At 36.0% G+C, this 13,151-nt stretch overlaps 2 protein-coding genes across 6 annotated transcripts in view; one reads left to right on the forward strand and one right to left on the reverse strand.

Moving 5' to 3' along the window:
• dila (centrosomal protein dilatory) overlaps positions 1–13,151 on the reverse strand; it is a 229,124-nt gene that overhangs the window by 191,916 nt on the left and 24,057 nt on the right. The window lies entirely within an intron of this gene.
• The window catches only part of Cht6 (Chitinase 6), a 149,604-nt gene that overhangs the window by 108,375 nt on the left and 28,078 nt on the right, over positions 1–13,151 (forward strand). For all 5 annotated transcript variants that reach the window (XM_083136021.1, XM_083136023.1, XM_083136020.1 and 2 more), the window contains 6 exons: positions 5,021–5,224; positions 7,305–7,564; positions 8,627–8,751; positions 10,298–10,427; positions 11,500–11,685; positions 12,371–12,496. In XM_083136021.1, the coding sequence (XP_082992147.1) occupies positions 5,021–5,224; positions 7,305–7,564; positions 8,627–8,751; positions 10,298–10,427; positions 11,500–11,685; positions 12,371–12,496 (1,031 nt within the window). The remainder of the gene's footprint in view (positions 1–5,020; positions 5,225–7,304; positions 7,565–8,626; positions 8,752–10,297; positions 10,428–11,499; positions 11,686–12,370; positions 12,497–13,151) is intronic.

Raw genomic sequence — 13,151 nt, forward strand, 5'->3', positions numbered from 1 at the left:
TCATCTTGCTTTGTTCTAGTTTCTTTGTTACTTGACGTACTTTTATATTGTTGCTAATATCCAGTTAAAAATCTAGATCTCCTCCTGCTGTAATGAAGGAATTATAAAAAAATATATTTCGTTCCCTAAAATGGCACCAGAGAAACAACAAACCTTTCAACTGAAAGCTAATGCTCGAAATACTACGTGCTTGGAAATAACTGTTAGAAAATATAGCATACAGATATTAATTTGAACGAGGAAACTATCCATCGTAATTGCACTATAATGTTCGTTGAAATGAAAATTAAGTTTACGAAGAGGATTTTTAAAAAAATAAAGTAACAGCCTATATGAATAACTTTGCCTATAGTAATTGATACGCGTTCCTTAATTGTACAAAATAATTATTCTCTCCATAGGACACTGGTGCTTACGTAATTTGTACATTCAGCTTTAGGTAAGAGAATTTCATAATTACGTATGTTCAATCTTTTAAATCTACACTGTAAAACGTTCATGGAAGAAATTACGGTCTAAAGCCGTCAATTTCCGCTGCCATCTAACTACCGTAAAAAATATTACCATGACAGTTTTTTTAAAAATATTAACGGTCATTACATAACCTATTTAAAATAATTAATATAATTTTAATAATAAACTTTCTAAAAATATATTTGTGGTGTACAGAATTGCAATCCATAATCATTATCTACTTTAATGCATCATAAATTATACAAATTTAAATAAGAATGGTTACATATCGTTGTTGTAAATTAACTCGTTGACTGTTAAATTTTAACGGTAAAATATTGGAAATTTGTTGTAGCTTCTAAACAGTATATAGGAAACAAAACTGTCCCTATTTATCACAGTTCTTTAGACATCGATAGTTGGCAGGGTAACGCACAATGAACGTGTGAAAGGATTCGTTAGCACTGCAGAAGATTAATGACAATGAGTAAGAGGGAAACGTTTCGTGCCGTGATAAACAATGCATGACGTCAGTTGCATCACTGTGATTTCTTCCGTGATGCCAGCTTCAGAAGAATGACCGTAGAACGAAAGTGAGCATGGCCTATGACGGCATTGTGCTGAAAATGACGAATTCATAAACAAAATGAACCACACAGATTATAATCTGTACAACAATAATTATTCTTGTACCAAAATGAACAGTTATATGGAAATATACACTCATGATTCTTTTATTTTCTTTGTACTGAGGCGACTGATACATGGAACTATCCAATCATTTTCTACTACAAGCTTGAAGTGCCAACTCTTAATCAATGCAACAACCTCGTAATCAAATGATAACACCATAAGAGAGAGAAAAGGGCTGTGAGATAGGAAAAAAATGTTAATAAAATGACGTTTACTCCAATTATGTGATTTAGAGGTGTAATAAATGTGACAGTTTCCCATTCACTTTCTACTGGCAACATTACAGAGAAGCTTCAAAATGGAGTAATGTAGACCCACTTGAATAACTCTCCTTACTTGTAACTCTTTCCTAGTTTTATTTTCTTGTCATATTTTTCTTTGCTTTCCACTTTTCTTTCTCAGTTTTGTATCTCTTTCTTCGTGGCAGAAGAATATGATCAGTTCTCTCTATGTTTTCCTTCCCGTTCTCTAATTTTCTTTTTATTCCCTCTCTGTTGATCTTCTGTTATTTATCTTTCTTTCTCTATGTGTATATTTCTCTTCTTTTTTCTCTGTCACTTTTCTTTTCCTTCTTTCCCTCCCTTTTTTGTATCGCTTATTTATTCTCTATATCTTGTTTCATTTCTTTCTCTTTTTTTGCCCATACGAGTCTGGTTTCTTCAATTCTCTTGCTTTTTCTTAGTTGCTCTCGATTCTTTCTGATGTCTTCTACTTTTCTATTAAAGATTTTCTTCCTCAGTTGATAATTCCAACGAAACTAACACAAAGTATGATGCAAGAATAGATTGCGACAAATGTTCAAACCACAAGTAAAATTTAGTTAAACATTCGTTCCCTGTCTAAAATCTTTCCTCTGTTGTAATCTCTTTCCTGTTGTAGACTTTTTAAAAGACGAAATCTCATTAAGCATTGCCCTTGCACTCCTTGCGTCCTTTTGAATCCGTTCGTGGGTAGTTCCGGTTTTCTTGCAAAATAAGAAAAGTAGCATAAAGAGTATCACTTAATTCCACCCTCAACTCACTTGACGTTTTCCTTGAAGACGCCCAATACTTAACCACATCCGTCGTGACACTTTAAGAAATCCTAACAGATTTTCAATCGCTTTCACAGTCAGCCTTCGCATGGCTGATATTTAAAATCCACATACGTTAAATTGTTGCTCACAATTACTATTAATCATGTTGATGTCACACATTAAATCACGTCCGGTTGCTTTCCATTACGGAAAATGAATACATAATGTGGTTACGCGTAAAAAAAGAGGAAGAGTGCAAGGGGGAAAAAACAAGAGAAGGTGAAAGGAAGCCCGTTCAAGGTCAGTGTTACCAGACCAAAGACTTACGAGTTTCCGTTACACGAATGTGTAAACGACCTTGATGTTGAGACTTCTTGCGTTCACAAAGTCGTTGCGAGATACGTAGCTCTTGTGTGATGACCAAACGGTTAACTATGTGGAACGGGCGTGCGATTAAAAAACCGTTACCGAGATTTCATCTTCCTTTTTTCTCACGCCGACACAGTGCTCCTTACGTCATCTTGCGTAGGCCCAGTTTCTGCGAATGTCAGGGCTCGACCGTTATGAAATGTTGGTCAAAATCTGCGCCACGGAAGAGTAAAAGTGAGCGAGGGAATGGCGTGAAGACCCGGTGATATACGTGCTAGTGGGTGGGAACGTAACTTACATTTTCCCTTTTTCGGTCTGGGTGGATGTAATATGTGTATCAGGTCAAGGATTAGGGCAGGTCATGGACTACATTTCTGCGGTCTCTTAAGAAAGTTCGTAGTTTTTCCTTCAGAGAGAGAAATTAAATGTCTGTCCTAGACACCTAGGAACAGAGAGGAAACGCTACTTGTCAACCTGAATGGGTTGTACAGATATCCATACTTATACCCAGGGGTGCCCATCCCCCTCCATTGCCTGATAAATATATTGGCTCAGTCCTAGTTTAAATTAGGACATTTTTGATTAGGAATACACTAATCATGACAGTTAATTTGCCTAACGTATTACCCATTTACCACTCTTAGATTAATGTGACTTCTGTGGCAATTGCTCTGTTTCCATTTCCAAACATTAAAATACACTCTACAACCAATAATATTCGGAGGCTTAAATACACAAACAATATCACCTTATTTCTGTTCCCAGATTGAGAGCACAGTATCAAATTTCAGAACATCAGTTGATTAAGAGTAGTACCAACTGGGTTAGTTATATTCTTGTATTTTATGGCACTCTTTCATCGTTGCTACGACGCCGGGGGGTCCCGGGTTCGAATCCCGGTCTGGGCATGGACGTCTGTGAGTGTCCATTCGTCAATTTAATCATATCATCACTCATCCCCATCTTCGCAAATTAGCCAAAAGTGGCACAAAAGGCAAAGTAAAATAAAGCAAATCAATCAATCAATCAATCAATCTTTCATCGTTGCCTTGGAGTGATTTCCAGTCAGATAAAGGTTTCAGTATTATGTGCTAAATAATTTTTTCCATATAGTTTACAAATTACAAGACAGTTATTCTATCAGCACATTTCCGAATTGTTGCATTTTTCTCTTTGAAATTTTAAATTTTATCTTCTGAGTTTTATGCACAATATAATATTTTGTACCGACAGAGCTCTGATTTTGTAAATGGTTTGAGTATTTAAAGTAAGGATATGGGTTCATCACTACATTCTAGTATGGGCTACCAGTTGTACGAGCTTCATTTTCATTTACTTCGTCATGTCTTCATGTGTGAGTACGATGCGTACTAAATTTACTGGCGTTTGGAAAGTTACCTTTAAAAAGTAAAGAAGTTACAGGGACAGTTACTTGGTTAAAAATGTAACTTAATTAAAGTAGTAGTGAGCTTTGCTTGAATGATTAATTTTATTATGATCGACTATGGCGTTCCATAGTAGTTCCAAATAAATGGTGCAATCCACACAAGACACTGAAGTCTGCTCTCTATTAGAAGTGAAGAATTGAAATAAAGTGTGGATGTTATAAATTTAACAGGCAACGCAGCCTAGATTTCGTCGCCTTAGGCAGGGTTGTTAAGTAAATTCAATTCCGGTCCAGGTGAGAAAATCATCAAGTTTATTATAACACCATTAAGCCTTGTTTCCATGATTATGAAAAACTAAATATGCTGACCAAGGCAGTAATTTATTTTATTAAAAACATAAACTAAACGTAACGTTTCAACCTTCTAGCAAGGTCTTCTTCAGACTCTGTATCAAGTACAAAAGTAACAAGATACAAAAACAGTATCTGTTTGTACTTGATACAGAGTCTGAAGAAGACCTTGCTAGAAGGTTGAAACGTTACGTTTAGTTTATGTTTTTAATAAAATAAATTACTGCCTTGGTCAGCATATTTAGTTTTTCATAATCAAGTTTATATGGGTTCTAGCATGTAAAGAACATTTTTATGTGAAAAGAATTTCAATTCGGTTCAGTAACCTTTTTTCCGGATCAATTTAAATCCGTTCCAAGTTCCGTATTGAAATGAAACAATAGGCAACTCGGGCCGAATTTAAAGTGTGTGAGAATCAAGGTACCGGTCCTGTTGCGGAACCCAATATAACCCATTAGAATGTATGGGTTCCTGAACCTTTAACAACCCTGGCCTTAGGTGATTATACGAAAATCCTTTCACCCTAGCATCCAGAGTTTCCAAATGCAGCTCTTTCCCTAAGTTACAAAATTTCAAGTTTAGTATTTATGTATGGTAAAGTAACTGCCGATAACGTTACTTCTAAGTGACTATGTTAAAGTTAGAGCTCCTTACAGTTAGAATTCCTTAAAAAAGTAAGTGTTACGTACACGCTCACGCTGTTATTCACATGAACACATTGCACGTTATGCATATATTATTCTTATTTCCAGATGAGATTGCTGCAAAAGACAACCCAGGAAATAAGAAAGTCGTTTGCTATTACACCAACTGGTCCGTGTACCGACCAGGCACAGCCAAGTTCTCACCACAGAACATCAACCCTTACCTCTGCACCCACCTCATCTATGCCTTTGGGGGCCTCACAAGGGAGAACGGGTTGAGGCCATACGACAAGTACCAGGACATCGAGCAAGGTGAGATAGTCTTTCTTTTCCTTAAAATTTCTCACGTTATGTTTGTATTTCATACATTCACATTATGTATTTGAAGCAGCTAAGACCATTTAATTTCTTCTGCACATCGACAAAGCTCTTTTTTAGTATTCAAATATTGATGCAGGTGAGTAATGGTATAGAATGTGGATTCTAAAATAGAAAAATACTAAAAGAGAAGCAGTTGCTAGTAGACACATGCATACTAAGAGATACATGTGCTAGGATACAAAATAAACAGTGGAAGGAAATATATAACAGAGTGACTTAGGTCCATAAACAAGGAAAAATTACACTTTGAAAAGGTAAAACTCTTAAAGTGAGGTGTTTTTGCAAAATTCATTTGCTTATAACTTTCTCAGATAACTATACAGATATAAATCCTCGTTCATTTAAGATTAAGGATAAAAAGATGCGACAGTTATTTGTCGTCAAAGAGATTGTCAACAGCCTTTATCTATAACAAGTGCAAAATTTTATCCTGTGTTCCACTATAACACTACACAAAAAAGCACTCTTGAAACTTAATCTAGAGTTTGGTATGAGGCGGGTCTGTGTTCCAAACTTTCAACAAGGAACAAACGAACGTGAAATAAATGTTCACTTTTCAACACGGAGAATGTTTTGTGTACATTCCTCCTCAGGGGTTTTGGTCTACACAAAGGGAGTAATTAATTGAAACAAGAAGTACAATTAATTCAACTTTTTGCCTTTGAAAGTAGCACACGTGCTTACCACTTTTCAATTGGAATTCTTAGCACGTGAGAACTTACTGCAATTAATTAGTTGTAGAAAGTAAAATATGTTGAGGAAAAGAGTTTGGAAGGTTGTGTTGGCCCAAATGGCAGTGCAGAATTAGTTAACTTGTGCAATGATCCTTTATATAATTTTCTGGAAATATGACATTTACTAACTAGCACTCACAACAATAATGTAAGATACTATTCACCTAATGGTACGTGTATATAATGTTCATTTAGTCTAAATCTATATGATTCTAAACAATAAAACGGGCTTTATGTGGGATGAAATCTGAAGCGAGTTTAAGAATGAAGAGATCGGAATATCGAAGGAAAAGAATGCCTGTTCTCAAAAACTAATTCACGTCTCACAATTGCACATTTTACGGAAGTGCGCAACAAATATGCTAACTACTAAAAACTATTAGTTTATACATAAATTTGGGCTTGTTATTTAAATAATAAAATGAAATAAAATTAAACCGAGACCGAAATGACATTTGCTATTTTTAAACAATCAGAAAACCAAGTGTTGATGCACACATTCAAAATTACAGTATTTTGATATAAATGAAGGGGTCTGAGCGCTATATTGCCATGCTACATTTTCGTACTCGTGACAAACAGACTTACAACAAATTCACAAATCTGTGTTTAAACTCGGAAATTTTCTTCTGCCGCTAGAACTCTGTAGATAAATCATCGGAAAATATATTTATTTGATAATGTTTGTAACCGACTTTCATGTAATTTCATTTGAAATAATGTGGCATGGCACTATACCCCCCCCCCTTTTTCAAATGAGCCTTTCGTTCTAAAAAGGGAATACATTAGAGTATAAACAAATATGGGCCTTGCCCATGAATTTACCATCTCATCACTCGAGAATCATGAGTTTATTGTCATGGCCAATTCAAAATTACGAGTCTCTTTCCACTTTCGATTGTAGTAACATTATTATTATTTCTAATATTAGCGATTTGTCCTTAACTGTAGGTAGATGTGAAATTCTTTGTTTCTCCTTTAGTTTTAATTGTTTATTTTTCTGGAGTCATGTTTATTTGTATTATTTGTCTTGTATTAACTATGAAGCTAATGCAAGGGTTAGGTGGTAGAGCTGTCTGTGGCTGAACCTCGCCCGCTAAATAAAGGAATTTTTATTCTACAAGTTGCAGTTAATTGTAGCTCAAAAGGTCATAATATTTGTTGTTAATTGTGGGAGCTAACGTTTGAGCACATTACTTAAACTAGCATAAACTGTATATCAATAAGTTATTTAATGTTTTTCCAACTGATTTGTAAACTCTTTCATTTTTGATCAGGTGGTTACGCCAAATTCAACGGCTTGAAAACCTACAACAAGAACCTGAAGACCCTTCTGGCCATTGGCGGATGGAACGAGGGATCCGCTCGCTTCTCCCCTCTGGTGGCCGATGAGGACAGGAGAGAGGAATTCGTGAAGAACGTCATCAGGTTCCTCCGACAGTACCAGTTCGACGGGCTGGATCTCGACTGGGAATATCCTGCTTTTAGAGACGGCGGAAAAGCTTATGACAAGGAAAACTATGTTTCTCTTGTACAGGTAACGTCTTCTTGCAAACCAAATGTATTTTCAGATGCGTGTAATCGATAGGCTATAATACCCTATATCCTTGTGTAGAGAACGTATTTAAAAGAATATGGGACGATGACTGGAATGTTAGTATTAACAATAATGAAAAATTAAAGCATGGACTTGGTTGTTGTAATTTTTTTAAAAAAATAATTAATATATTTATAAATTGGACTTTGAATTGTTTAATACGCGTGAAAAATATTTATTATTTTTGCTTCGACTTTAGTAATAAATTGTAGAAAATGAAGATGAATTCTAAATATACTTACCGATATTGCAATTATTAGTTATTTTTTGAAGTTATTCGCGACGATGAGGATAATTAATAGACAAAAACTAGATACAAAGAAACAGCTAAACTCTGAGACTTGATGGATTTTTTTGTAACAATGGGGAAAGATGACAAGTAAAAAAGAAAGGAAAGTGGCATTTTAATTCTTCCGCTTTGGTTGTTACCAGCTGGATAAAGTTCAAATACTTTGAGCCTAAATTCAGAATTCACAACTGCTCAAAGTATCATGACACTGCCTTTATATTGTATATTTTTTCTGTGCAGTCTACACTCTTGTTTGATATTTTTTCGAAGTGAATAATGTAAGAACAATATAACAATTTTATTCTGTATAAATATGATTGAATACAATTTCGTGTATGCGTTTTAAGAATTTACATTTGACATTAGCATTATTCGAATTTGATTAAATAGTATTTTGTTTACGGTTGTATATCGATTGGAGTATTAATCATTCGATCTTGTATGATGATATAATTCTTATAATTGCATGAGCATTGCAATTATATCAAAGGATTATCATTTGAGATATGGCCATATTTGCGAAACATATTGCCGAATTTTGAACGGTTGTGGCTATGTATTTTTGGTACAGCTGTGTCATACTTTAAAAATACATTGAATTATGACGACGTCACGTTACAAAGTAAACGAGAACACATAACATAAATATTAAACTTGGAAAAGACTTTTCCTTTGATCTGTTACGGTACAATTGACTGTTGTGCATGTTTCAGGAACTTCGCGAGGAGTTCGACAGAGAGAGCAGAAAGACAGGCCGACCGAGGCTCCTGCTGACCATGGCTGTCCCAGCCGGCATAGAGTACATCGATAAGGGTTACGATGTCCCCAAACTCAACAGGTGAGAGTTCCTCCTTTCTTTAGCGGCTTCCGGTAGAGCAGACAGGTACCCTTGACGATGATGTTGACCTAGCTAATCTCTCAGTACAATATTTTATCCCACGTTGACATCATGTTCGTAATAGGTGCATGAAACAGATGGGCAGTAACCCGCACTGATCTATCTACGTATATTTCGGGAGGGAAACATGTCTATTAATAACAATATTATTAAAATAGATCAGTTAATAATTATGATTGAACAGGTAAGAGACAATATAAGGCTATAACAGCACGTATTAATTAATCAACTAACGGAAATAAATCATCTAACAGCACAAAAGTAGTATTTTGCATCCTTAATTTTGTACTTCGCAAGTTTCTCTAAATAAGTTTTTGGCAGTAACTGGAATTTCATTTGGACATACTCTAAATTCCACTGAACTATCATCTAGAAAGATGTGTGACAAGTGACAAGCAGAATGTTGCTTGAAAACGCATCAACCAGTAGCAACGTCTCACACTTTAAGGGCGTGACACGCTCCACTAAGCTTGTATTCCGTTGGTTTGTCTTCAAGACACACTTCGGTGTGAAATTACCTTACGCAACACGTGAAACCTATTATAAATGACTGGAACATGGGGTTATAAGAACGAAAAAGTTAAAATTACATGCAGAGCGTGGTCTGAAAGAGTTGTAGATGCTCTAACACTATTTTATCCTTTCGTTCTACTGAATGAAATGGTGCAGTGTGTGTGTACTGAGAGCATTTAGAACTTGCACCCAGGGTTGATACAAATCATGGTTTTTTACTTAAAAAATCATTTTTGATGATTATTTTATTTAAATCGATTTGTTTCATTTTTTTAAAACAATAACACACTTAAAATTGCTTGTATGATTTTTGGCACCACACATACAGATGTATGATTTTTATAGAAAGGTTTTTCTAGTAAACGGCCCTGTAAATATTTGAACAGTTTGATTAAAGCAAATAAAAAATATACATTTTTCTGTTTCTGATACCGTATATATAAATCTACTATGGAAATGTGTGTTGGGTGTGTTAATGAAACTATAATAATTCAGTAACTTTTCTTCCAGCAAAAATAAAACATTCTTACTCTATAATTGTAATCGTCTTTGTAGCTGAATTTTGGCAATTTCTTAAGGATAGTTTGCAAAATATCAGCTGCCATGTTTATTTACAGTTTAATGATAATAATTACACTATTTACTGTTTAACATGATTAGTATTTTGTGTATTTTTCAACAAAAAATGTTTGCTATTTTTGCCAATGAAAATTATTGAATTTCCAATCAAGAGAAATGTTAAGTGCGTTTACAGTTTGCATATTACATTTCCTTTCGTATGAGCTTCACACCACCAGTACGTATAATTTGCTTCCTTTCTTTCTTAGAACATAATGAACACCATTAAATGATTACAAGATTTTTGAACTTTCACGAAAAGGGATTCTGATATCTACATAATCCTTATGTACATTATTCTATAAATTATTTCTTTAAAGCGATTTAAACCAATCCACCTTGCTTACACCCCCAGGTACCTAGACTTCTTGAATATCCTGAGCTACGACTACCACTCGGCGTTCGAGCCAACCGTCAACCACCACAGCCCCCTCTACTCTCTGGTGGAAGACAGCGAGTACAACTTTGACGCGCAGCTCAACATCGTAAGTATGGTCTTGCTTCCTTCGTACTTATACAAGGTATGACGACAAAGGGCGTAGGGTAATCTGTGGCATCACTAGTAACGCAAACGCACTCCATAGGTAGCGTTATTTCAAATTAAAGCATTCAATTCCATGCAGCGTTATTTGAGATTAAAGGATTGGATTCCAAAGCTAGTTTTCGTCTAGTGTTTCGCTTCCGCTTCTGCCACACACAAGAGAAGCACTACATACAGGGTGTCCCAGGTAAAAGTAGCCCGGTTCCGATCAACAGTTACATGCTAAGGATGGTTAAAAAGAAATGACGTTGGGTACCTACCACGGTTCACGTTACAATGGACTATTCCATTTCACTCGTGCAATATAGCCATTTGCCTCATAGACAAATGCCTTTGAGCCGGGTACTTTTAACTGGGACACAGTAGAAATTCAAGCGAAAAATGATATTTTACACTTAATTAATTGTAAATAGCATGCAACAATTGCATTTAAGCTAGAGGGTATTTATTTATCTAGTTTTACTTATTTTCTAGGAAGAACTGGTTGACGTGGCGTCCGTTAAGACTACTCTGGTTATTAATTATGTGAAACTCTTAATATTTTTTTAAAAAATATAATTATTATAAGGGGACGCATTTTATAATTTACTATGGGTAACAGAAGTAAATTCGGTAATGAGGAAGAATATCAGATACTGGTCCACATTGACAATCAAACATTAGGCCACAAAGCAGAAGGAATGATAAGTACTGCTGGATCAGGATGAGAAGAGCCCTGAACTCGAGAACTGAAGTGGGCAGTCATTTGTTTTCTCCTTTCGTGTACCGCTCACTTGTGCCCAAGTGCCCAGTGTTGCCAGATACAGCTTCCCTCCCCTGCCTTGCTGCCAAGAAATTCAACAACGCTAAACATTACGTCTCTATTTTTCGTTGTCACGCAAGTTCCACCACTTATGGTTAAAAATTCGACTACGGCGTCAGATAGTTTTTCTCGCCTTGGTCAAGTTGTAAGATTGTTACAGTTATTAATGATAAGAATTCCACAGTGCCATAATGCTATACAATGACTCTTGCAGGACTACACGGTGAACTACTACATAAAGAAAGGAGCCGACAGAGATAAGCTGGTGGTGGGAATCCCGACGTACGGAAGGTCCTACACGCTGTTCAACCCCATCGCTACGGACATCGGCTCCCCTGCGGACGGGCCGGGGGAGCAAGGGGACGCCACCCGCGAGAAGGGTTACCTCGCATACTACGAGGCGAGTACAGTTCTATCACAGCAGCGTACAGTGTGGTGCATAAATATTACCAAACAAATTGTCCATTATTTCCATTCATTTTCCCCTATTTCCTGTTTATGTGTGTGTATATAAATACCATTTAATGACATTGTATAGTGATGCTGGTGCGTAGGCTCACCTCTGCTTCACTTGAATTTTGGTATCAATTCTGAGAACTCGTATTGCATAAAGCCTGTCCCCGTGGTGGAGTGGTTAGCACATCGCGCTACGATGCCAGGGGTCCCGGGTTCAAATCCCGGCCTGGACATGGATGTGTGCGAGTGTCAATTCATAAATTTCATCATATCGTCACTCATCCCCATCTTTGCAATTAGCCAAAAGTGACACAAAAGCAAAGTAAAATAAAGCAAATCAATCAATCGTATTGTATAAAACCAGATGATTGGACTTTTCGATGGGCAATTTGTTTGTTACTTTCTATTCACTCAACGAGGTGTGTATGCATATAAGAATAAAAGGTTTCATTTTTGTACTTAATTCCAAATTACTCACAGTTAACAAATTCTACTTTTAACTTTGTTATTGCTACTTTTTTTTAAAAAAAAATCCTAATACTACTTTCAATAATATTTCTTCTTTCTGTATTCATTATGCTATATTCTTGTAGTTCGTTAATGTTATAATTCTTCCAATTCTGTTTCAGATCTGCGAAAGCGTAAGCAAAGGCAATTGGAAAGTGATCAAACCAAATGCAGAAGCTGTGGGCCCTTACGCATACAAAGGCAACCAGTGGGTTGGATACGATGATGAAGAAATTGTACGACATAAGGTACGAGTCCCTAATGATTAAAATATTTTTTAGACATAGACATATTTCTGCTTACTCCACATTTTGTTTATGATTGGTTATCTACTCGCATATTCCCAGCAAACTGTGTAGGAAATCAATAAGGTAGTGTGTTGGCTGGAGTAACAGTGAAGGGGATTAAGCGCGATACGAGCTAATCGCGAAACGTAACACAGGATTAAACGGCAGTGGCGTACGCAAGGGGGGGTTACCGGGTTTAAACCCCCCCCCCCCCTTGAGCTTTTGAAATATTATGGAAAATGCTGTAGAAAAAATTAAAAATGGCTAATTTATCACAGTCAAAGATCTGCGACAGTAATAATAATAATAATAATAATAATAATAATAATAATTTGAATTATTATTCCCATGCAGCATGAAGAAAAACACAACATTCCAAACACAATCTAAGCGGCCGCAAAGTTCAATTTTGCAATTTTTTTTTTGCCAAAATTCGCGCAGACTCTCGCGAGAATTGTGAAAATTCCTTGCTTCGTCGCAGTGTGCCGACCTCATTGCAAACGTTCTTCATTTCACATCCCCTTGTGAACTCTCAAGTGATGCTGAGTCTACATCCACATCATTAAATAATGTTGAAGAAGTGCTTTGTGAATCACCTACAAGTGATAAATGTGTT

This window comes from Lepisma saccharinum, chromosome 14 (genome assembly GCF_977018435.1).
Source record: "Lepisma saccharinum chromosome 14, izLepSacc3.1, whole genome shotgun sequence".
NCBI classification, from domain to species: domain Eukaryota; kingdom Metazoa; phylum Arthropoda; class Insecta; order Zygentoma; family Lepismatidae; genus Lepisma; species Lepisma saccharinum.